This window comes from Patagioenas fasciata, chromosome 17 (genome assembly GCF_037038585.1).
Source record: "Patagioenas fasciata isolate bPatFas1 chromosome 17, bPatFas1.hap1, whole genome shotgun sequence".
NCBI classification, from domain to species: domain Eukaryota; kingdom Metazoa; phylum Chordata; class Aves; order Columbiformes; family Columbidae; genus Patagioenas; species Patagioenas fasciata.
The window spans coordinates 9286863-9312716 of NC_092536.1; the positions used below are offsets into that span (position 1 = coordinate 9286863).

Here is a 25854-nt window from a genome sequence, read left to right on the forward strand (position 1 = left end):
TTCAGGGGCAATAACCTCTAGCTGAGCTCATCTACTGCTATTTTGAAGTACAAAGCATCAAAACCTTCCAAAAGTACAAAAAAGAATAATTTGATTTTTATAAATGGGACATAATTCATTCAGTATGCATTTGAAACTCACCAGAGTAGATTTGATGCCGACACTTTCAGCTGCCTGAAAAGCCAAAGTGAAGTTTCTTCTCTGTATGAGATATAAAAACATGTTAGAATCCAAGGAAATACTACTTCAAACATAATAAAATGGTGTTAAGAAAGTTCGTAGTAATGCTGCTACTTTTGCTTCAGATGGAGTCTATAATTTAACCATGGTAATTTAAAAAGAGCCATAGGAATGAACATGTTCTGTTATCATCTAAATAGTCTGAAGTGTTCCAATTATGATTCCTACTAATACTGGGATTTTTAGAACTCCAATTTGTTCATGCTTCTTTATTAACCCATATTAACTATATAGTCTCACAGTCCCAGTAATGGGATTTTTAATGTCGTACCTTGTCCTGGCTGTTTAGTTCTTGATAGGGAATATGTGCTGGGAGGTAAGTATGGAGGACTGCGCAGAAAGCCAAGCCATCATTCCAGCTACTGCTGAAGTTTGTTATGTCGATATTCTTGAAGGGAAAAAAATATAAACAACATTAAAATCAATCTAACAAGTATTGGTTCTACCAATCCACCAATACTCATGGTTTTGTTAATACCTTTGAAGAAATCCGCAGAGAAAGCAAACAGCCTAATACTAAAGTCCTGTAGTAAGAAACCAAAACCCACTACTGCAGAGAACAACCAAAAAAATTAGTGATAAGAAAGTTATCTTGTATATTAATTCTAGGTAATATCAAGCTGTTCGCCCCACCAAGTGCAAAATCTGTGTGTAGCAAACAAGTTAGAGATGTATGCCTAAAATCCTTGAAGCAGACTATCTGGTAGTATCTCTGTTAATTTAAGATTTTACTTTTCTGTTTCTACCACATTAATATCCAGATAAAATTTCGGACAGGTAAGGACAGATATCTACTCTTCTAAACAAACCATTTCTATGCAGAAACTTATGTGCAGAAGATCAGAAAGAAAAATTAAGTTTCAGTTGGAAATAAAGAGGTTCCAACAGATGTAACACTGACAGTGGCAGAGAATCATCATCTTTGGAATTGGAACTGAAACTGAAGAATGCAGTCTTGTGCTCTTGATCTTTTAGTTCCAGTGGGAAACACAGTGGCACTGGTAAACGCATCTCCTGAGACTGTAAAAAGAGTCAGCCCAGTCCAAAAGGGTGATGAACAAGACGCCTCAGTGACCTTCTAAATGACTGTATCCTCGGCTGTTGGCAGTCAAACAATGGTAAAGCAGCTAAGTGGATAGCAGTCAGTTTAAACTTTAATTAAGAAACAACCAGTAACAACAACTCGCAGTTTATCTTCTAGACCTTTACAGAGAAATACAAATATGCTTTAATATCTAACTCGCTTAACTGGGCTTAAACAGAAGTTAACCAGCTTCCCTACTTAGCTTTTCAAATTTTAATGTAGCAGGAACTGTAAGCTCCAGACACAGAGTTGCAGAAACACAATCACACAAGCCAAACTTTCACCTGACAGCAATGGAACAGTCATCACCTGTCTCTGACAAGACACTAAAACTCCACCAGGAATCACTGTTACTGTGCCCAACAATCTGAGCACAAAGGCAGTCGTATTTCTTGTCAAAGAAATTATTTGGTTTACAAATGGAAAACAACTGCAATTCCTTCCAACAGACGATAAAAAAAAAAAAACCAAACAAAAAACCCCCAAACAAAACTAAAGGCAATTTCTAGAAGAATGTGAGGGAAATCTCCATTTCCTGCTCAGCTTTAGCACTTTTTACACAAAGTCCACCAAAAGCAGGTTCAAGCTGGGGTGACGTAAGCGTACGTGCTGCGGCTCACAGTGCCTGGGCAGTGGGCTGAGCCTCCCAGACGGAAACGGCATTGTTGGAGACCCCAGTCTGTGGGAACGTGCTCCTCACACGGCTTCCTCGAGCCACAGGGTGGGAAAAGTTGAAAGGAAAAAAAAAGAAAGAAGCTCTCCCTCCTTTCTCCTCAAGAGACAGGAAATTGGATTTAAATTAATGCTTGGTTAAAACTTTTCCAATGTTACTTAAATCAGGCAAACAAATGCAACACACAGGACAAGGCTTTAAAGAAAAAAATATCAGATTGTTAAAGGAAATAAATTCCTACTTGTGTCTGTTTACAAAGTTACATTTTGAAAAGCTCTTTCCCCCTATCCTGTAACCACTAATGTCTCAGATCACATCTGTATCAAGAAGATGGATAAAGACAGACTAAGGGGCTTTTTATTGCCACAGTCATCTGTAGCAAGCTAGTTATAAAAACCAAATGTGAATGATCATTTTTGCTTTGTTACACAATCTACGGAGGGAGGAAAACTCTGTCCTGGTTTTCACACCTTGGCTGAAATATTCTCCCCCTTCCCCAGGATGGCTGAGTGATGTGGGAAAGGGAGGAGAGAAGCCGTACATTGGCGTTGTCACAGTTCAGTTAAACACGGGTCTGCTCGGACATACATGTGTGCACCAAGACAAACTATTAAAAAGAAAAATCATACTAGTTAAAGCTACTAAAGAGCAGTAGCAAATTTTTAAGGATAGATATGGCATCCTTTATTAAAGTAAGGATGAATGCCGACACATTTCTGAACCTGATGAATGGTTTCTAACACATCAGTGTCCAACCTAGTGACTTAATGCTGGATGTAATTTCAACAAGTACCTACTGAATTTGTATTATTGCAAAATATACTCTATTTACCATAGGAGTCCGCTAAAGCCCGTCACTGTACAAATAACAAAGTTTGATAGTACCTTGCTTCACAGAGCTTAAAATGTCTTTTTTCTCTCCCACATTGCTCTACAAATTTCATAGGAAGCACAGCAATACTTAAATTTTCAAGAGTTTGAGCCTAAATACCAGCATTGCTGAAGCACAGATGAAATCTCAGTGCTGGAGCAGCCTTCAGAGTGAGAACAGTAGCATATGTTCGAAATGGGGGAGCACAGAGAAATGAGAAGCAAACAATGGAATACTTATAAAGCAATGAGCTGGAATAATGGTCTTTAAAACAGTCAGGATGGACAGCAAGCAAGAATGCACCCATCAAAACCGGAAAATAGGATGCTGCAGTGATGTGTATGAGATCCTCAGAACCTACACCTGAGGCTTGATCCTGTGGATGAAGAAGGAAGACTTGTGCCCAGAATACATGAAGAAAGGAATTGCAAGGTATCAAAAGTCTGGATGCACTAGAAACCAGACCGACAGAACAAGTGGAGCTGAAGACAGAACTCTCTACATGAGGTGAAAGGCAGGAGAAGTGTTGGCCTCCAAAATCTAGGAACACTTTTCATAGTTTTGTAAGTGTATTCCCTCGCCCCAACATGTAAGCAAGAAAAACAGTTGTGCTGAAAATGGTAAATTAAACTAAACCAAAAGAAACATTAGTATAAACTAAAATTTTCACTTTACATATTAGTAGCATCCACAGAACGTTGAATTTTGAATGCAAATATTGGAAAAAAGGGCCACTTTTAAGTGTTCACCTACAAGTTTGGTTGGCTCCAAAAAAGAACTTGGAATACCCCATTATTCTAAATCTTCCTGCAGGGTCCAACTTTTATTATGAAGACAACAAACAGAAAACAAACCCATCATCCAAGAATTTTAATGTATTCGGAGAAGCTGAATTAAATACAACGGAAGGAAACAATTAAAAGGGACTGGTTTCTGTTTCCAATTGCTCTGATCATTATGAATTATTATTACCTCTCAGACTGCAAAAGTATAATATCGGCCAGACAATAAAAAACAAATCTAGAAACTGGACGGATTGTCATTTAAATTGAAAATTTAATTTTTTATGTAGGGCTTTGAGCACATAACTGGCACATTTAAATACAGCACAATTTTATTTCCCAAATGCTTTTAACTACTTGTGGTTTTTTGAAAAAGCTTGGTCAGTATAATGAAATCAATCTTGCATTAAGCTCTTATTTCTCAAAGAACTGACGGTAAACAGAACACGAGCCTAAAATCTCTGACATTATTTCTTCTTTGTTACTGCTTTTATTAAGTAATTGGCTCTATTAAGAGAATTCTGCTGGAATCTAATGCAAATTTTTTCTTCAAGCCATTTCAGACCACAAAGTATCCAAGTAAATGAAGGACATACTTTCAGATAAGTTGTCAAATGAAGAATGGGCCTTTCTAGAGACAGGTGAACTAGGAGGAGATTTGTCAGTCCTTGCCTACTGATGTCCAATACTTTGGATGGGAGTGAAGTCATCTCAATTTGGGAGAGATTTTTTTTTTAAGAAAGGCAATTCTAACAAAAGGAGTTAATCAACAGGCTGCTGTCATCAAAACCCAAAAAAACAACCCAGGAATAATAATTTAAAAAAAAAAAGGTAAAAATTGGTAAGACTTTTCTAGAGACAGAGCATAAGAATGTTACATTCTACAGAATCAAACAGACCAAATTCTATAGTCCATTCTACAGCCATGACAAAGAGGGGAAAAAAGATGGTAGGGGAACACCCTGGTGGATCCACAACCCAAAAGCATTTCAAGCATGACTCAAGCTCCTATTAAGCTGCAAAGTGCAGAGCAGGAGCAGTTACCACAAAACAAGTATTCCCTTGCCGCTCACATAGAAAAAAAAGAGTAAGAAGATTCTTCCTGAAACAAGGTTGAAATGTAATAGGAACATAACGATCCATCAGCTTAGGCTGAAATATAATAGCAGTTAACCAGTAAATGCACTGGATTTGAACATGAATCAGAGGGGTACCCTTGCAGTAAAGAAGGCAAACTGTATCTGGAGCTGCATCCCTGGGGGTGCAGCCAACAGAATGATTCGTGCACCCTGCTGGGCCCTTGCCAGTCTACGCGTGGAACACAGTATAGAGCTTTGGTCCCCCAAGTTCAAAATAGTCATTGAAGAATAAAAAAGGGTCCAGCAGAGTTCCCAAGATGTTTAGAGAACTTGACACATGAAGAAAATTTGAATGCATTTCATTTATTTCGGCCTAAAGAAGCTCCAGGAGAGATGTAATCAGAGCCTTCCAATGCCGAAGAGGCGGTTACAGAGAAGATGGAGGTAATTTCCTCACAAGGACACACGGTGACATGACAAGATGCAACAGGAATAATTTCCTTCCAGGGAAATTCTGTCTGGATATAAGAAGAAAAGTCTTAACCATGAAAAAATTCAGCATTGGAAGAGGTTGCCCAGAGAAGTGGAGCAGTCTCCCTCACTAGAAACATTCGGGGCTGCTTGACAGGGCTCTGCAAACATCAGTGTAAGGTCTCTCCCAAACTTTTCTAGAATTCACCATTTTAAAGTGTTCTTAACCAGTGCAGTGCTAATTTTGAAATTGTCTCCTACTACTTTTTGCAATAATGCTAAAGTAACTGAGCGTGTTCTGTAGTCAGTGAAAATACCTTCTTTTAAAAAGCAAGAAACAGATATTAACTATTATAACCCAGTGATTCAACTATCTCCCCCCTCCCACCCCAAAAACTTCACAGCTAAAAAATGCCACAAACACACACACAAAAACACTATAGAAAACAATGCTTTCTGATTTATAGTTACAAACTATGAAGGGAGTTATTCTAACTCTCTCTCCCATGGACATATCCACAGCTGTCTCCCATCTCCCTGAGTTATGGATATCGCAGTTGCCGTAGAGGAACGTTATGCATAGCAGCTATTTCTCCATGCCTTGCTCTGCACAAGGAGGAGAGGTTCCCACATCCTAACTCAGTTTGGCTCAGAAATGAGAGAGAACATGGAGAAAATAAAAACATGCGTCTGTGTCTCTGATGTATTAGTTAATGACCTAAGTGGGCTGAGAAAGGAAATGCATTAATATGATTCTGTACTATAATATATTGAACCATTACAACAAGATTTGAGGGTTAAGTGTACAGACCTTGGTAGGCTTCTTCCCATGGCAGAAAACTACTAATAAAAAGCTTTTAAAGACACAACACACACACACAGGAGTAGCTATTTAAAAAAATCAGAAAGGCAAGCTACAAAAAAACTGTTATCCATACTCCACTCAATCAGGACTCACAGATTCCCAAGTCATGGATTAAAGCTGAGGCTATTGGTCCTTCTGGCAGTAGGCAAGAATGAAAAAGTAGCTCCAGCAAAGACTGAGCAGCAGTCCCAACTACTGCCTCTTTAATCCCAGCTTCCAAAAAGGCAGTAAATGGCAAATATAAACTACCAAACCCCTTAAATATTGTATGTTAATGTTTATTTCCCTATGAAAGACATATTACTTTTCAGTTTTGGCACCAAAAAAAACCATAAAAGGAGTAGTCATTCTGAAAAAAAGAACAATAATCGCTTCAGACATTAACATTTGAAGCGCTTACAGAGATATAGACAGTTTCATAATTTATTCTAATTCTTTTCATAATTAAGTCTAACAAGTTGACATTTCTCTTGTATCAGAATCCAATCCAAACAGAAAAAGGAAGCTTGTCCTTCCTTAACAATTTTTGGCTAATGCATCACAGCTTAAACCAAGGAGAGCAATGTCTTGGCAGCCTGACTACTCTGACGAATCAAGCAGCCAGCATCAGGGAACGCATCCACACCCTGGAATCACTATCGAACACAGGTTTGCATAAGCACACAATTTTGGCATCATTTGTGCTTTTTTCTTTAAAATAAAATCAATATAATACCTTGAGTAGAATATGAACTAGCTTAGTGTTGAAAAAGATGTGTATATAAGAACAGGTGGAAAAGAAACAACCTGAATCATCTTTTACCTTTGCCATTGTTAGTCTACACTTATTACTTAGGTAAAAATGAAAGCATTGCTTGATTTCAAGGTGCATTCAGTATGCACAAATTCATCTTCAAACACCCTGCTCATCCGCTAAAAAAAACTGTATTGTTTATTGCTGCCATGCAGCTAAGTTTTACATTTTTTTGTAAGATATGTAGCTTTGATCTGTATAGGAGGTAAAAATTAGATGGTCTTTACAAAAAAACCAGCATTGCATGAATTAGAGGACAAGAACTACAAGGCCACATTAAGGAGGCCTTCCAGTGTGTCTGTAATTAGGAAGCATGGAAAGCTTAAAGAAAGGTTAAAAAAAAAAATAGTCTGTTCCTGCTGCTATCTTGTGACAATTGCTTTTTTGGTTTCAGACTTCTGGAAATGAATTATCTCTCATAATGCTGACAAAAATGGAAAATAAATTGAAATATTTCTGTAGATAAGAAAGGGTAAGGATGTGTGTATCCTGTTTATTGGTCCCCTTCTTAACACGAAACATGCATGCTCACATCCTTTTTTGGACTTTTATTACTTGTGTACTCAAAATGAAAGTAGCTGTGCTCCAGCTAGGGTAAATGCTCCATAACAGCTGGATGGGATTACTTTATGCTTTGAAGATATCTGGAATTTATGACAGTTTTATGACACTGCACATATTTTAGAGGAGCCCGGAGGATTCTCTTCTCTCTGGAAAACGCAGCACTTGGCACTGTACTTTGAATCACTATTTCAGAACCCAAGCAGAGCTAACACATGAACAAATTTCAAGTATTTTTGTGCCTGTTCATCTGAAAACTAATGGTGCTTTGCTCCTCCTTTATCTAAATGCTTAAAAACCCAGCCTTATCTTAAGAGAGCAACTCTCCTCTTTCATAGCTTAGGGATCTGTTCAGCTTTGAATATAATTAAACTCAGCAACTTAGTGAATGCAATACTGTCTAGACTGAACAGGCTCTAGATGAAAGTTAATAGAGAACCTGCCTGTTGTTAGTTCTGCAATGACCTTCTGCAGATCACCGTTCTCCAAACCCAAGCTTCAAGGAGAAATTCTGCTTGCAAACAACATTCACAGAATCCCAGAATGTCAGGGATTGGAAGGGACCTCAAAAGCTCATCCAGTCCAATCTCCCCGCCAGAGCAGGAACACCCAGCTGAGGTTCCACAGGAAGGTGTCCAGGCGGGTTTGAATGTCTGCAGAGAAGGAGACTCCACAACCTCCCTGGGCAGCCTGGGTCAGGCTCTGGTACCCTCACTGAGAAGAAGTTTCTTCTCAAATGTAAGCAGAATCTCTTGTGTTCCAGTTTGAACCCATTACCCCTTGTCCTATCACTGGTTGTCACCAAGAAGAGCCTGGCTCCATCCTCCTGACACTCACCCTTTATATAGCTGTAAACATTAATGAGGTGACCCCTCAGTCTCCTCCAAACTAGAGAGCCCCAGCTCCCTCAGCCTTTCCTCACACGGGAGATGCTCCACTCCCTTCAGCATCTTTGTTGCCCTGTGCTGGACTCTCTCCAGCAGTTCCCTGTCCTTCTGGAACTGAGGGGCCACAACTGGACACAATATTCCAGGTGTGGTCTCACCTGGGCAGAGTAGAGGGGCAGGAGAACCTCTCTGACCTACTGACCATCCCCTTCTTATATACCCCTTCCTGGCCACAAGGGCCCAGTGCTGGCTCATGGTCATCCTGCTGTCCACCAGGACCCCCAGCTCCCTTTCCCCTACACTGCTCTCTAATAGGTCATTCCCCAACTTATACTGGAACCTGGGGTTATGCCTACCCAGATGCAAGACTCTACACTTGCCCTTGTTATATTTCATTAAGTTTTTCCCTGCCCAACTCTCCAGCCTGTCCAGCTCTCTGGATGGCAGCACAGCCTCTGGTGTGTCAGCCGCTCCTCCCAGCTTCGTGTCATCAGCAACATGCATATTAAAACCAACAATATAATAAGAGAAAAAGGCAGTTTCTCTTATTTTCATTGGCTATTTTAACCTTATTTTTATTGAGGTACTCTTCAAAATATATTAGATTTGAAACAGTTAAAATATTTAACAACTACATTTCAATAGATCTATTATTTTATTCCCTTTAAAATTTGATTGAATAACAAAAACTGCATAATGAAGTAATTTATTATTTTTTAACCGGGTTAGGTATTAGCTTGTTTATCAAAAACCATTCACGAAAGAGCAAGCCTTAAGATACCTTTAAAAATTCTGCTATGAGGAACCATGTATTTGTAGAAGTCATAATGACGGGAAATGCTGGGGATAAAAGGGAATGTGACAGAGTATAAAACACTAGGAGGAGCTGGAGGTAAGAAAAGGTACCCTGTCAATATTTGGGTGACAAGTAAAGAGAGCTAGAGCACCTTAAGTAGGATTGACTGAGGAAGGGAGATGTTCATTATTCTGATGCATTCTTACTGCTTGTCAGGTTTGAATCCATGTAGTTTTAAAGTAATATTAAACCTAAGTGAAGCTTCAATTAAAAAAAGAGATCCTTATCTGGTATGGATAACATTGTTGAGATGCCCAATGAATACAATGCTAGGTATGTTTAAAACATCAGAACTCTGCCAGCACAGTGTTCAACTAGAACTGAATTTCAAAGGATACTGAAAACAATCAAATTCTGTACAACAAATAAATGAAAAATGAGTGTCCCTAAAGCAAAAGACATTCTTCTCCAAAAACTACATATAACCTCCTGATATTATCTTACTCTTTCAAAAGAAGGCATGCATTGGTTCTACAGATGCTATATGCTGTGGTTTCTCAGTAGCAGCACAAGAGAAACACAGTCCAGTTGTTGAAGCAAGTACAGTAAGTCTCAAAACCTATTCTTCTACTAGTGCTTCTAAAACTCAAGCAATTATAAGCAGCAATCTATATAAACAAAAGCATGCTCTTACATATGCACACAACTATAGAATGAGAAGTTTGGAATATTTTCCATTACTTTTCCTAACCAGATAAGGAAGCTGTCAAATTCACCCTTCATTTCACGACAATATGGGAAAATATTTTTGCCTTCAGTTTTAGAGGATTTATAAAGAAATATAACATCCTGCCTTTTTTAAAAATGTGGGGAAGGAGAAAGGTTCTTTCAACAAAGCGGCTTATCCTCAGAAATAGCAGTTGCATACTAGACGTGCCACAGGAAGAGGGGGAGGGCTTGTATCACAAGCCTGTCCATTGTACTGAGAGACGACTTTTCCTATGGATGGGTGACCATCCTGTTATGCGGCTCTCAACTTCCTCCTGCATTGTGAGTCTCAAGTCATGGAAAGAGTAAAGTTCTTAAACTGAGGATTGTGTTGGGAACTCCAAACACTTTCAATACAAGTTAACCAAACAAATACATCATGGTCAGACTATTAACATCCTGGTTTAGTTTGCTGAAGCCACTATTCTTCTGAAAAAATAATGTAAGCAGAACTGTGGATAGTTATCTTGTTAGTTCTTTTGGCTTCTGATAGCATTTGGGCTAACTGAAAAAAACAGTCTGGAACTGCAGTAGAAAGCCAAGTTCAGAATGCAAGACAATGCAACCTTCACAAAGTGAACTGTCCCTAAATAGGGACTAAATGGGAGCAAACTGAAAGATCAAAAAAACCTACAGTAATTACCTATCAGAAAAAAAAAAAATCTCTGAAATCTGAGAAATTGTTCTCTACCTGCATTGGTGAAACATTACTTTAAAACTTAGGCTGCTAAAGTTTCAGTTACAATTTCAAAAGCACAATCTGTAAAAGGCTGTGTTAAAGTGCCTCAATAGGAGGTCAGCTGCCCCCTTAAGAAAAAAAGCTTATTATCAACATGGAGCAAAGTGACTAAAGCGCTATTAATGTTAGTTAGGTTAGGACTCGTAGCATGTGTTCCAAGAAGAGAGTACAGTACATACCAGTGCCATTGCAATCTATGCAGTCAAGTGTGGAGCAGGTTTATGCCATTGGCAGATTCTAACATGTTGCAGCTCCAAGTACGCTACGTTAACCAGCTCTACAGTTACCTGATAGCCTTCTGTTTTTTTCTGGCACCACTTCAGCAAGGCGTTTCTCTTGGATCCTCCATATTCTCTTGCTAGGGCAGACAAGGGATCTTTCCTCTCTTCCCTAGAAACAAGAAAGAAGTGCAACTTAGAGCTTGTAGTACATCTTTTGCAACAGAAATATGTTGTAAAAGCCTAAAAAGAAGGACAAATTATTGTCACGGTGAAACAGTATGGTACAGCACTACTGACTGAAAAAACAGAATACATGGAAATACCTGTAGAGACTTAAGAGTTATTTTGGAGTAATTCTTTCATGAGCAAATCATTCTTCTTTGTCCTTTAGACTTTTTTCCCCAGGTCTTTCAACCTCAATGGTACTTTTTCTAAGAGTTCAGAAACTTAAACTCACAACATAAGTTCCAGCTTGAACCATTAAGCTAACTCAAGTGACTTTATTTTGTATTTAGAAAGAGAATAAACTGATGTTATCTCTTTTGCATCTCATGGCTGATTACAAATGTCACCTTGAAACAACAACTTTTCGTATTAGCAGCATGGCATTATTAACCGAACATTTACCTGATGTGGAGTTCTCCAAAATGAAGGTGGAGATCTATCTCAGCTGATCTGGCATTTGATATACAGGCACAATAAAAGCTATCAGTGAATTTCACTTCCAGTCTGTCAAGTTTTTTTTTTTTTTCTTTAAAGAAAGATTGGGGAAGAAAAGAATGATCATAACCAAGTTGGCCATTTTTTCACAAGTCTTATATTACAAGCATCTCTTTACCAGGCTTCAGAAATGAGTGTTTAGACTAAAAATATATATATTATAGAGGTTAATACTCCTGTACTGGCCTAGTTACATCATTCGGTATTTCTATAGATACTCCACTGAACAGTCTTTAACAAAAAGACTGGTTATTACATCATTATGGAGCTTAATTACTGGAAGTAAAGTGTGCCAGCAGTTGTTCTTATTTTAAATAATTTATGTTTGGAAAATGAAGGTAAGCTATCAGTGAATCCATACTGCAAAGCTTTCCACATTTGCCATTTTTAAAAGAGCTCTAAGCAGATGTAAGCAAGATTCTCATAACATCCACAAAGACGTTATATATCCTAAGATACTCCTTTTGGATATATCCGAAAAGACACAGAGATTGTATACATTCACTCTCAAATCTTAACTCTTTGTTCTTTATAACCCATGTGGTGACTGAAAAGAGGGCTGGAATGCGGAAATACGTAGTGTTTTCAGGGGATTCTCTGCTGATTTACAGGTAGCAATTCTGCAGGTCCTGCTAGGGGAAAAGAAAGCATTCAGAGAATGTGGATTTCTTCAGGCATGTGTGCTACCAACAGAACACCAGAGACTGTTCCACGTATCACCATCTGTCATTCAACACATCAAAGAACATGTGCCAACATACAATGAAATGTTCTAAGGCACTAATCTCAAGTACACGTGCTGCAATTTGCTTGGCCAGTCTTCACTGAAATACAGATGGCAACATCTCAGAATTGCTTAGAAAGACAATATTTGAAACATCCATGAAAATATATGGACAGCAGAACAATGAACAGGAAACAGTAAGTGCTTTTCAACATGAAGACAGCAGTATGAGCCTTCAAACCTAACCGCTAATCTCAGAGATTTAACAGAAGGAAGTTGCTAATTGTGTATTTTAAATATGAAATAAACTATCCAAATAGGTTACTGGATCTAAACTATGCCCAAAAGATCACAGGTACCACACCACCAGAATGACGCTTCAAGAAATTCTGTACTTCAGTTCTTACAGTTCGGCACATATTTCAACAAACCAAACCGGTGATTGAAATAAATAACAACGAAATAGCGTATTTAATCTACAACAAAGATTACGCAACACTATGAGAACTTGATAACAAAGATTTGGGACAATATACAACAACTCAAATTAAAAGCTCCCTCTCTTTACGCTAAACATACTGTTTAGCCATGAGGGTGCTGTACAGACTGTTCTCAAATTCCAGTAAGAGCACATGGTTTATATCAGGTTCTCACAGTTATGAAAACACTGCTGAAGAAACTAAATTAGTGTAAGTTGTATGGAGACAATGAGAAATGGTTTGACATATAAATCTTACAAGTTAGTAAATTAGGTCAACTGTATTCCAAATCAAAGAGCCAATGAAGTTTCAACTAGAACAGGAAACAGTAAACTGCAAGTATTTGTTGTAGTGAACTACAGCAGTAACTGTTTATTTTACAACAACTTTCAGAAAAGGGCAGGGGAATAAAAGAGAAACCTGATGAGACAACAAACCGAAGGCCCGCAGCGACATGCTGAGGACGGCTCCAAAGAGTGTGCTCATCACCGCACAGCCACTGCTGTGGGTTCCACTGCTGAGGCTTCTTGTCATGCTTAGCACTGCAGGCAATGGCCGGATGGCAGAGTAATGATACCATAATTACAACTGTGTAATTACATGAAAGTTATTTTTTTTAATGAAATTTGTAGATGAAATGCCACGCTATTTGCTACAGTATGCAGGCTGCCATCACTACCAGTTCAAAGTGCATATGCAGGTGTTTTTGTCTTTCCCCGCCCTCCCGATGCACTCAGTCTCAACTGAGGTGTAACACACACGATATTAATTGTTGTGGGTAAAGTACTCATAGATCAAAACTCAATTTAATTTCTGCACGGTGAAAAGAGAGCAGCACTGAGACGCCTCAGCTGATTTCAGAGAAATCATCTTCAATGGCACGTACAGCTGTAAGTAACTTCACAATCTTATAATGTAATTATTACATATTGCAGATGTCTCAGAACATTAAGGGTTTAAGCTTTTTGCTGTACAAAAGCTTTGTCAGGAAGCTCAGTGTTAAATGGTCTTGAGAAAGTCATTTAACCTTTGCCTGCCAGTTTCCCAATCTATGAAGCAGGGCTAAGTATGTACTTCACTTGCATAACATAAGGCTTAGATACTTTGAAGTCCTTTGACTGATAAAGCTACAGACAGGAAAAGTTTTAAATTTGTCACAGACTTATCTTTTTACCTTACTAATGAAAAGGGGTCACCCGACCATTTGTTGCTTAGACTTGCATTATGATTTCATCTGTGGGACAAATAAGCCAGGCCCATTCACTCCCAGCTATTTAGAAGACTTGACAGTGTGGAATTACAACCTAGCCATGCTGCTTTTTGTCTTCAGTCCCGATTACAAAAGTTAAGGTTTATCATGTGTCTCCTTAGGTCCAAGCCACTCTGAAAGATTTGTTCAACATGCCGTAAGCTCATTTCTTGAATTTGGCTTCATGGTGTTTTGAAGTGATATGATGCTATCATTTAGTGACACAACTTAGCTTGGTTTTCAAGTGGAGCATAAAGTTTTGCTATTGACCTCCTAAGCTGTAGAAATCCTAACTTCTGGTCTAAGTTTTAAAACACATTGAGCTGCAGAAAACACTTTCTGAAGCTCTCAAAGATTATTGAAGATTAATACTGTATTGGTAGCAGTAGAATCTCCGGTCTTAGTGCAACACTGTATACTAGATATCTGCAGGCAGATACCTATGAAATTAACACATTTCAGTGCACCACAAAATAGGGTTTTTACCTTATTCGACTTCTGGTTGTAGGGGTGACTGATGCCGTTGGAGAAGATGAGAGTGACAGCTGTGGTGAGGTGGTACCCATTGCCATGAGAGATGCTGGAGATGCTCCATCAGGTGCAGTGATATCCCGTTTGATTTCCTCACTACTTCTTCGAGACACTAAGTAGAAAAAATGCCCATATATTTATAATTTTCAAACATAAAACCTTTCAAACACATTCTTGCTTTCTGGCAAGCATTAGCATGGAAACCCATATATAACACTAGGCTTCAACATTTTTCTTGATATATTCCACTTAGGATTTAGAGAGCACTCCTAACATTTATTATCAGGCCTGTACCTTGAAGCAAACAAAACTTGATGAACGTATCTTAATGGAATACCACTGCTTCCATTTGAAGGATTTTATGAATGAGAAGGAATTTTAACACCAAACAATTTAATTTTTCTCTAGTCCATGCAGTTGCTAAGCTTTGAGTTGTTAAGACAAGTGAAAAACAAAACAAAACCAACTTAGAGATGACAGCTGCTTTATTGCCACTTAATTTGCATCAAGAATTGGCATCTATGTGACGCTCTGGACATTAATTAAATACCATCAGCAGGCAAATCAAAGATTGACCTGAGACCATTCAGCCACATTCCACAGAGCTTGCTTCATTTTATCAAAGGACAAAGCACAATCGTTATGCTCCGTAAAACCAAATTTGGAGTGGTTATGTTTCCTCTACACAGGAGAGCTTCCAGTTACAAGTATGAAGTTTACCTTTTACACGTAAATCATCACCATTGTTTTTGTTCGTGCAAATCAAAGATATAACTTTCCACATATATCAGAGACTTATTTTACAATTACTTGGGGCAACTACAGTATTTTATAAATAATAGACACAAGAAGTTGGGAAAACACCACCACCACACTTCTGGGTGGATATGTTTGGGGTTCTTTTCAGGGCAAATCAAAGTGATCTAAACCACATTTTCTTCTTGAAACCAATCACTCAAATACAGGTGTTTTCAAAAAATATTTATCTCAAATTATTTCTGCCTAGTTTATAGAAAGTATCATTTTCACAGTATCACACTATTTGTGCTATAGATCTTAAAGATTTGTTGTCAGAAGCCCCTGCTGACACTGAGACGTCAGCTTGACAGTAAACTTCTCTTCAGTAACTCTATTTTCTAAAAATCCAAAGTGAACATCAAATGTGCAGCAACCACTATGAGGTAATGCTGAAAAATATTTGTAGGTTATGCCAGTCACAAAATGGACTATTTTTAAATGATTCACTGGAAACCTTACTGCTCACGTGGAGGACGAAAGAAGTAACAGCCAGGAACAGTTTCTTTTCTCACATATACCTTGCACACCAATATTATTTGCAACACAGGAATAATGACATAGACATTGCAAGTTATATGCGTGATTCATACATATCCATCTTGTATGTTGGTGCAAGTCTGTATATATAACAATAAGGAGACTAGATGAACAATTAAAAAAACTCTTCAGTTCCACTTAATGCAATACAATGGAATATTATTTTACCACGGGACTTTCCCCAAATACTTCAATAGAAAACTTGAACACTGAAAAATAAGCTATTCCAAATATCCAAATAGGGTTTTTTTTGACAAGAGCTTAAAGGTCTGAAGGTCCTTCTCTCTTGAAAAGGTAAAGTAGATCTGTAAGTACAGTGATGAAATGGGAGTTCCTAATTTTACTAGTGATCTAAAAACCATGACATTACCAGAAATAGATTTGGCACTTTCCATAGCAGGTACTCTTGGCAAAGATGCTGGCCTGCTGGTAGAAGATGTTCTCAACAAATGTTCTGGACAAAGAAAAAGGAGAGAACATAATTAATGATGATTCCAGTCAAGTGTAAGACAGGTATGAGTCATGAATATTGTCTACCAGTGCCTGAGTTTGACTGGTTTAGAGTGCAGCGAATTTTATCTGTATGAAAGAGAAGGCCTAAATTTGCTCATTACCAATAAAGTTCATGACCTTCTTAATCCTTTTTCACTTAACCCTCTTACTAATCCACTTGAATAGTTAAACCAAAAGGCTGAGCAAGGAATCCTCATTTAGTACATGGCCAAAAATATTCAACATGCCACTCACAATGAGGATTGGTAAAGCACACTGCTTTGTCCCTCGTTTAACTTTTTTTTCCTTTGGTTTGTTGGGTTGGGTTTTTTTGTTGCTTTTTAAATAAAAACATGCCCTTTTTTTTGCCCCCCACACACAGTGGGGTCAAAAAGGTGCCTTTCCATATTATAGAGAATGACAGTTCTGCCTACTGTCAATCAGCAAAATCAAACTACAACAAAATTCATTTTCTGTAGCATCAAATGAAAACTACTGTTAAAATCTTCCTTCAAATAAAACCTTTAGACCGCCAACAAAAAGTTTACCTACTCCTATGTAGAAATACTTAGAGGGCAGTAATTTGAATACAAAAAACTCACTAAAATTAAGAATGAGGATTAAAAAAAAAGTGAAACCTCATTCATTAGTTGAAAACATGACCTAAGAAACATACATTGCTACAAAAATACTTAAAAAATATATGCAGCTGTAAACAGGAATTCTGTCTGGTGTATTCTCTACTGGAATGCCGTCTTGCTCCTGCATTAACAGACTACAATGAAAACAGAACTATATAAAGCACAGCATTGATTTTGTGTTTGAGCTTACGTCTACCCATGAGCTACATAACAATTAAAGAATCCTGAACTATCTTCTTGGAAAGGCATTTAAATATTCCTAAAAATATCAAAGTTTCTAAAATTAAAACTCCAGCTGCATTGTCCTAATAACCTCAATACGCATTCAACAAAAGCAAGAAGGAAATCTGGCACATACAGACTATTATTAAAATCAACAACCCTTTAGAAAGCATCAGACCTCAGGAATACCAAATTGAGAGGAAATATTCAGCCTGGAGTCATATGGAGATTATCTTGAGAAACATCTACCAAAAAGAGACCAAACCCTAAAGCAGGCATAAATCAGAGAGCTACACCCAATGCGTGATAGCCATTCATTCTCACAGGAAGAGGACGTTGTGAATAGTGTTTTCAGAGACAAAACAAAGTTTGCAGGACAGAGAAATCTTGGGAAACAGATAAATCAACACTCAATTCCATTCAATTTTTTCATCTGGCTCCTGAAGATGTAATATTAGTAAGTTTATATTTTGTTATTCGCATGCAATGTAATACCAACCATCATCCTTGTTTCATTTGGGGGGAAAAAACAAACAAAAACCCCACACAATACATAATGTAACCCCACAGGTGTGTCTTTTTAAGATCTGTAAGACAGCTGCAAGACATGACCCTGAAATCAGCTTGTCTTCATTTTGCAAGTGATCCCAGTTGATGCACACATTAAAACTGACAGAATAATGCTGAATTATCAGGATGCAATCACGGTTTTGCTAAAAATGCAAAAAAATATCTTTATGATGTGCCACCATGTGTGATGAAACACAAGTAAAAAAACTGAACTCAAAATATTCTATGATTCTGTGAAAATATTACGGTAATAGAAAGTATATAATATGATAATACTTCCAACAGTAAGCAATCTAAAATACAAAAAAGAACACTAGCAGCGTTGCTGAAAATGAAGTCTAAATGAACTTGAATCAATACCTTGCACAGGGATTTCAGCGTAGCTCGGTCTTTTGTCTGTCAGTGTAGCAAGGGGTTTGGAAGCTGAGATTGGTCCACTTATTGAATGCCTCTGAAACGGAAAAACACTTGTGTCAAACATAGCCTGAAGGTAAAAAACAAATATGGAATTAAAGAATCAGTTTTAAAAACTCAAATGTGACATTATTATTGATTTCAAATAACTAAAAAAAAAAAAACCCTTGAAAAATACTTAATGAAAAAGGGTGTGTCCTCTTTATCTGTTACTTTTGTCAATCAATGTAATAACACACACTACGCATTGAAAGTGGAACATTTACTTCTTTAAACTTAAACCTGTTTCTCAAACTGGACCGCTCTCCATCATCTTCGCCAAGTCTTGGGAAATGGGAGAGGTGTCTGAGGACTGGAGGAAAGCATTCAAAACCTGCCTGGACACCTTCCTGCGTAACCTCATCTGGGTGTTCGTGCTCTGGCGGGGGGATTGCACTGGATGAGCTTTTGAGGTCCCTTCCAATCCCTGACATTCTGGGATTCTGTGAAACCAGTGCTGCAAACTGAGGTTGTGAATTCTCTTGCAGTTTTTATATTAACTTTCACTTTAATTTAAATTTTGTTTGTACAAACCTGTTCTGGTTAAACTTGATGTGTTTATTTAAATTAATCCAACCTCTTATATGTAGCCAACATTTTAGTGCTTGGTTTGCGTTATTAACCTATGCCTCTACAGCTTTGTGGCTATTCCTGGTAGAACAGGATAATGGTGGATTGGGTGTTATGACACGAACTAAAATGCAAAAAAAACCCTTCTAAAATAAATATGTTTTTATTCACTGTCAATAGTTTTTGTTACCACCTATTTAACTGAGATGCTTTGTGAGCAACTGAAAATAAGCATTTTATTAAGTATTTCTTTACAAATTTGACAATTTTTTTTTTCTAAGGTCACTTTAAATTCTGTTCTGCTCTGAACTGGCTACGAAATGAATTTCTGCCAGTTTTGTGTAAAATATTTAGCAATGCGTGGCTTGTAGCAGCTTAAAGTGTAAACACATGTTCACAGATGTGTTAAGTCTTGCACACAACAACCACTGACTAGGACTGAAATAGGCATTTTAGTATCACACAAATGAATGTACAATGCAATAACTACCCTTACACTTACTGAAACTCATATTCAGTGGCTGAAGATTCAGGAAAAAAAAATTGTAGGTGGTTTTCAACTAATAATTTCAAAGAGTCTATTGCAAATTATAGTAGATTCTTTACTCACTTTATCCTTTCTATTAGATTCCTACATCTAGTCACAATCAATCTAGTAATGTGTTTATCCTGAGACCTCTTTCAGCTCTCCATCTGGCCCAAGATTAGATGGGACGGTTAAACGAGCCTTATTTCCATAAGATAATACAGGTCAGATGCTTCTCATGCCAAATCATATAGGCAAGACAGACAAATCCAAAATTGTATTTAAAAAAATTGAACTGTATATACTTCACAGCATCCTGTAGCATAGGCAGGATTGCAAGGCTACTTATTAATCATTTAGAGTCCATTTAGAGTCCAACGCTTTTGTGCTAGAAATCAAATGGAGAAAACAACTTCCAACCATTTAAGAATATGACTCAAAAATACAGCATGAAGAATTTAATCATTTTATGTATCAGAAGCCCTGCATGTAGACTACAGAGATCATTCCTTTAAACATGCAGATGAAAGAAAAATAAAGAAAACCACCAAGATAATTAAATAATGAGGTTGAAAGAGAAACATTTCATTTTGTCATGTTGTCTGGCTTTGGGATCATCATTGCCAAGACAGCGTAGTGCAGAACTCGGAAACAGAGGTATGTACAGAGCAGGCACGGAGCTGTATATCCTTTCTCAGCTTCTGGATATCACTTAAAAACCAAACATCCTTTATGGATATTGTCAGAAAGCGGTCGTATTACTGACCTGATAACCTGCTGTGTACAGGTCTTGTCTCCTTGTTATAAAAGGAACTGTTGTCTTGTTGCTCCTGTTGACACTGCAGACAGGACTCACCTTCGCTGTTGCTGGTTCCTTATCACATCTCTTACAACTGCCATAGTAACACAGCGACTAATTCACACCAAATTACAGGAAAAGGAATCAACTAATGTTTGTCTAGTTCCACTTGGCAGTATCTATATAGTAGTAATAGTCTCTTGGAGAATAATTTTTCCTAAAAAAATTTACAAGTGTTAGAATTTTTTTCTGCTTGCCTATGCTTTTGCCTAATTTGCAGCCTTACGGAAGTTATATAGGCGGGTCAATTCACACAGCGACTACTTACTAAAATCTTGCTTTTCAATTCCAAGAGAACAAAATCCACTGACAAAAAAACATGTTCAAAATTGCACAGAACACAACAGTAGAAAACAAGGTAGTAATATGAAAATAAAGAAGAACAAAAGACGATGAAAATTGTTTTTGAACCTAACCCCCTCCTCTCTTGAGCAGAAAATATAATTTAAATACTATTTACATAGTTTAGGTCAAAAAAAACAGTTGTCTTCTGGATAATTACAAATACGTTCAAGAAAACCACCCATCTTCAAAAAGACAATAGAAGCTGGTTGGTTTGGGGTTTTGTTTGTTGGTTTTGTTTTTTTTTACACGCCCTCCCCTTTGTTTTTCAGGCAATGTTTCCCACTAACGAGTATCCAGCTGTTAATGACTTGGTCCTATGCCAGACCTAGAATTCAAAATTCAAGTAATTCTGGCAGACCAAGAACATCAAACACAAGCTGCAGATCTGGGAAGGTCTGCAGTATTTTAAGGGATTACTTTGGTCAATGGTTAATTTACAGGTAAATAAATAAGCACGGAAATAAACAGAAAGATAAAGACAGATCAGTAAGAAAGAAGCATCTGTCAGAGAAACTGGCACATTTAAGCACTTCAGAAAACCACTGTCAAGAGTGGCTGACCCACATGAAGTAGCAGAAGCTCTCACAAAATGCATTTAATTCTTTCTCTTTGTTTTGAGGCTCTTTCTTTCATTAAATTCACTCAAATGAATAAAAGCTGCACTAGCCTGGTCACAGAAAACCAATCAGTCTGTTTCAGGTATTGTTCCTTGAGCACTAAAGGCCAATATGGATATATACTCTACAGTTCACACAGAGAGGATTTATTACCAAAACATTATGTTGACCTACAGTAAAAATTACATTTTGGTACTTCTGGTTAGTTAGTAATATCTTGAAGGCAACAGAAGCATTACTAACATTAAAGGAGAAAAACATACAGTACATTCTTGGATATTTCTTTGCAAATCCGGTCCCATCTGCTTTGTCCTTAGACTTGTTGGCTTTTGCCAAAAATCTCACTTCACACAGCCAGTGAGATAATAAAACTAGCAGCAACCTATAGAGCTGAGTGTTGGGGTATTGATGATGCAATCTCAGTGTACCCGGGTTCCATAGCAGCTGGACAAACGGACAAAGCTTCAGAGGGAACAGGACAAAATACACAGAACCATCACCAACTGGCTGAACTCTCAGTCAGTAGAAAATGAACTAAAATAATCAATTCCCAGTGATTTCATTCCTCTTTACTCAGGTCTGCCATCGAAAGCAACATGGAATACATTTATACTGATGACTGCCGACAGATTCTGCACATATGTCAGCCCATTACTGCTGTTTCCATGCCAGGCGCAGGACTGAAAACGGACAAAGAGCAACTCCAAAATGCAGGAATGAAGATAAAGCTTTCCTCCCATGCTTCTCAGTAGCACAGGAATAGCAAGGATTGGGAATATTTAACCAAGAACTTCCAAATTATGCCAAATCTTGTATTTACAGCATGGTTCTCAGTGAAAGACTCTTTTGTTAGACTGAACATTTTAGTAATTGCTTACTTGAGGCAATGTTTTATCATTATATCCTCACAAAGTCAGCCAATTTTTGTATATTACCACCTGTAGTTTTGCAGGGTTTTCTTTACAAAGAAGGATTAAGTGCTGTCACAAAACACCTACCTGCATAGGCGATACAGCAGCAGCCGGGGGAGTTTTCATGGGACTTGGGCTCAGGGGAGTGCGAGGAATCGTGGCAGCAGCGGGGCTTGGAACTAGTAGAGACACAGAAAAGAAACCATCGTGATCATTGCACTGCTTTGCAGAGAAATAGGACACTGGCTGTTACAGCAAACTCTCGCCTTGTGCTTTGCATTACTGGTATTACCAGATCACATCTGTCAGAATTTCAATTAGTAACTGACTGCAAAGTCATTTGAAAGTATGCCTACACATTCACTCCTCTGTAATTACATACATTTTGTCTTGAATATGTCATCCATGGTAAAAACTGTTTACTGGGGGTGGACAAGGCTAACGTGCAAGATACTATTACCCTGGCAGATGTCAATGATGGCATTACTAGTTCTCTAATCTTCAGATAATCAAAGAGATAGTAGCAGACTCCTGGGTCTGCTGGTAAGACAAGACAGATAAAACATGTATCACCTCCTCCTCCTTTCTCATTTCCAATCAAAGTCCACAGGTACTACATATTATAAGACAGTCCCTGAAATTTTGGGATTAAACAGATAATGTATTTAGATATGTATGCAAATAAACAAATACTGAGTTGGTGAATCAGTCATCTGATTATTTAACAGCATGATTAGACAAATGCTGAGGAAGAAGACAAACAGAAGCTTGAAATAAAGGATTAAAAAGTAGGGAGAGGTGATTTATCATTTTACCAAACTAACTCTGGTAAGAAAGTACCTGTATCCAGTAACAGATTAAAAAAAGCCTCCACAATTAACACTAGAAAAGTAAACATTTGTAGATACCTATAAACAAAGAGAACAAGTGTGAAAACAGAACTATTTATAGAATTGCTAAATAATATGGAGATGTTTCTGTACCTTAAAAAGTTCAGGTGATTAGCAATTAAAAATAATATGCCATGCACAGTACAGTACTTTAAGTCTCTCTGGTAATATAGTCTAGTTCCAGCCAAGCCTTTTTACATCAGAGACTTACAGTGACTTTATTGTAAATGAAATCCAAAACCAAAAGGCCTGGTAAGGGAAATACTTTAATGCATGTAAAGTCTCATACGCAGTCAAAGCTTAAACTCAAGTGTTTCTCATTTCAGTATAATTAATTGGATTCCTCCATATTCTGGGCATCTATAAAGAATGACACCACCTGTTTCCACAGTCAAAGAATTATAGTGAAATCCACTGTCTCAACAGTGAGACCCTTTTCATTTTAGAAAATATTCGCTGTATCTTTTAATAGGTGATATTGGCTGGACCCTATTTTTAACTTTCATAAGTGCTTTGACTATAAGAATGTAAGTTATTAAAAGAAATAAACTTGGCTCTAGCTGTTACATGGCTTTTAGAATGCTTAATTTGGCACATTAAGTTCATGTTTTAATAGTCAGACGGAAATCGGCTGTGCTTCCAGCTACAATTATGTGCATAATATGTGTTTATGTATTTCTAATATACAGGAGCACTGAATCAAAGCCTCCCGCATATGAGTCATTGGCAATGCAACACTGAAGAAAAAAATAAAGACAAGACAGAAAAAGGACGCTTGCACTTCCTGGCAGTGAATGATCTGTTGTGCAATCTAGCGTAGGTTGGTTTGTTTGAGCCATCACTTATAGGTCACGACAGTGCAATAAAACAACTTATATTTGAATTAGCTAGGCCATTAGAAGTGTCCATGTCAACAGATGCAAAACCGTAACTTGGCACAGCTGCTACACTGGTTTTAAGTAATTACCTTGGGAGGCACTGTCAAATGACTTGATGAGTGTTTTCACAGTAGGAGTTGGCTCCGAGGAGGTGGATGATCTGCGACTCAGGCCCATTCCTTGTCTCAGAGCTGCCAAATCTCTCTCTACAGCATTCATGTAATTGTACACTCGACCACGTTCCTCTTCCTGCCTGAAATCAATATGCAGCCCATTTAAGCATTTAAAAAACATTTTAACACGTAAACGCTTAAAAAAATCAACACAAATTTGAAGCCAAATTAAAATCTATGGTCCGAATACATCATTACATTAACCTAATTTTCTTTCTGCTTTAATTTAGAAATACGTTATCAACCTAAATTCTTGCTATTTGTTATCAATAGAGCTTAAGCACCAGGTGAAAATTCTATCAAATCAATACTTGGTTTAAGGCTTAATTGCGGCTCCTTTCTCAAACACAAACACATGTACACATGGATGGAAAAAAAATGAGCCATGAGTATTTCACATGAAAATATCAGATCAGAGGGGAGAATTTTTTTCTACTGCATAAACAGAAAGCGATTTAAACGAACACTAAGGAGGTAAGAACCCATTTCTGGTATACACCTTTAGGCAGCATATGAAACAATTTTGGAAAAAAATTATATTTTTAGTGCAGAATATTTATGGTGGTTATTGTATTCAGTGTCACAAGACAAGAATGATTTAAAGAAATCTATTTTCTACAGTCTGCAATAATTCAACATTGGCTGATTTTTGCTCCAGACACTATAATAGACTTTCCTACCACCTTCCCTCCAATATAGGAGCTATACCACCTCCAAGGAATCTGATTCAGTTGCCTCTTTGTCTGCAGTGAAATAAATGTCAAAAGATGCTTGTTTATAGATAATAATGAGTACACTGACCAGAATAAGCAAGACTATTCTGCTTTCAAAAGTGCAGCTGTGACCTCAAAAGTTCACTTGCAAGCGGTAATTGAACAATTACAATTCTGGCTGAAATGTATTAGTACGAATTGGTCATATTACTTAGCTTGGTGACCTTACTTGAGACAAGATGCCTTAAACTCATGACTCATTCATCCAGGTAATTTTCCTTTTTCAGTGTAACCAGTCTGCTCTTCCTACCATCACCTTTTCAGCAAGTTCCACAGTCTGCCCTATCTCATATCCTACCGGATACTGGGTTGAGTGCCATGTATCCTATAAAATGCCCATCAATGTGGAAAATATATACAAATTGCAAACATTATTACTGTAATTGTAAGCTATACATGTATTCAATCCCTAGAGGCAATGTAATCAGGATTCAAATGGTGCTGTCCAAAATGTTCCTTTTCTGTGGATTTGAGGACTTTCATACTTTTGAAAGAACTATAACTCTATTTCTAAATAACTGTAGCACCTAATTCAAACCCCAATGCATCACAATTGGAATTGTTTTTCTTAAAAACATACGCAGAGCATCTCTAATTATTTCCAGAAACAATTATCAGTGGAAGGAAAAGAGTACAAGGTATATGCAGAATTAGAGAAAGGTTTCTTCTGAGGTAAAAAAATCCAGCTGTATTTCCAACCATACCAAAAGCCTTGGCTGCTAATACAAAGTGTCAATGATGGTACAGAAAAGCCAACACTGCTTGTTTTTCACACGGAGGTAAGCTAACTCATATTCAGCTGTTAAAACAGCAAAAATCCTTCACTTCAACCTGGTTTTGCAAAAGCGCCAGACTGAATATTCTTGAATGGATTAAGTACACCATATACAAAACCAAATATTGTTCTTAGAAGTTTCCCTGCTTTGACCCCTGAAAGCCTCCGTAAAGCAGCTTGTTGAAATTTAGATCCGCATAGTGAGAGCATTTATGAACTTCTAGAGTTTCAATAACAGTCAGGATACTGGGTTTCCAAAATTGTACTACACCGTACAAAAGAGACAATATC

General features: G+C 37.6%; 1 protein-coding gene across 3 annotated transcripts in view; it reads right to left on the minus strand.

The window, feature by feature from the left end:
* The window catches only part of SPECC1L (sperm antigen with calponin homology and coiled-coil domains 1 like), a 65907-nt gene that overhangs the window by 8834 nt on the left and 31219 nt on the right, over positions 1-25854 (minus strand). For all 3 annotated transcript variants that reach the window (XM_065851893.2, XM_071816161.1, XM_065851892.2), the window contains exons 8-15: positions 23932-24095; positions 22162-22253; positions 18154-18244; positions 16239-16322; positions 14489-14645; positions 10897-10999; positions 512-628; positions 142-201 (exon numbers count right to left, since the gene is read on the minus strand). In XM_065851893.2, the coding sequence (XP_065707965.1) occupies positions 142-201; positions 512-628; positions 10897-10999; positions 14489-14645; positions 16239-16322; positions 18154-18244; positions 22162-22253; positions 23932-24095 (868 nt within the window). The remainder of the gene's footprint in view (positions 1-141; positions 202-511; positions 629-10896; positions 11000-14488; positions 14646-16238; positions 16323-18153; positions 18245-22161; positions 22254-23931; positions 24096-25854) is intronic.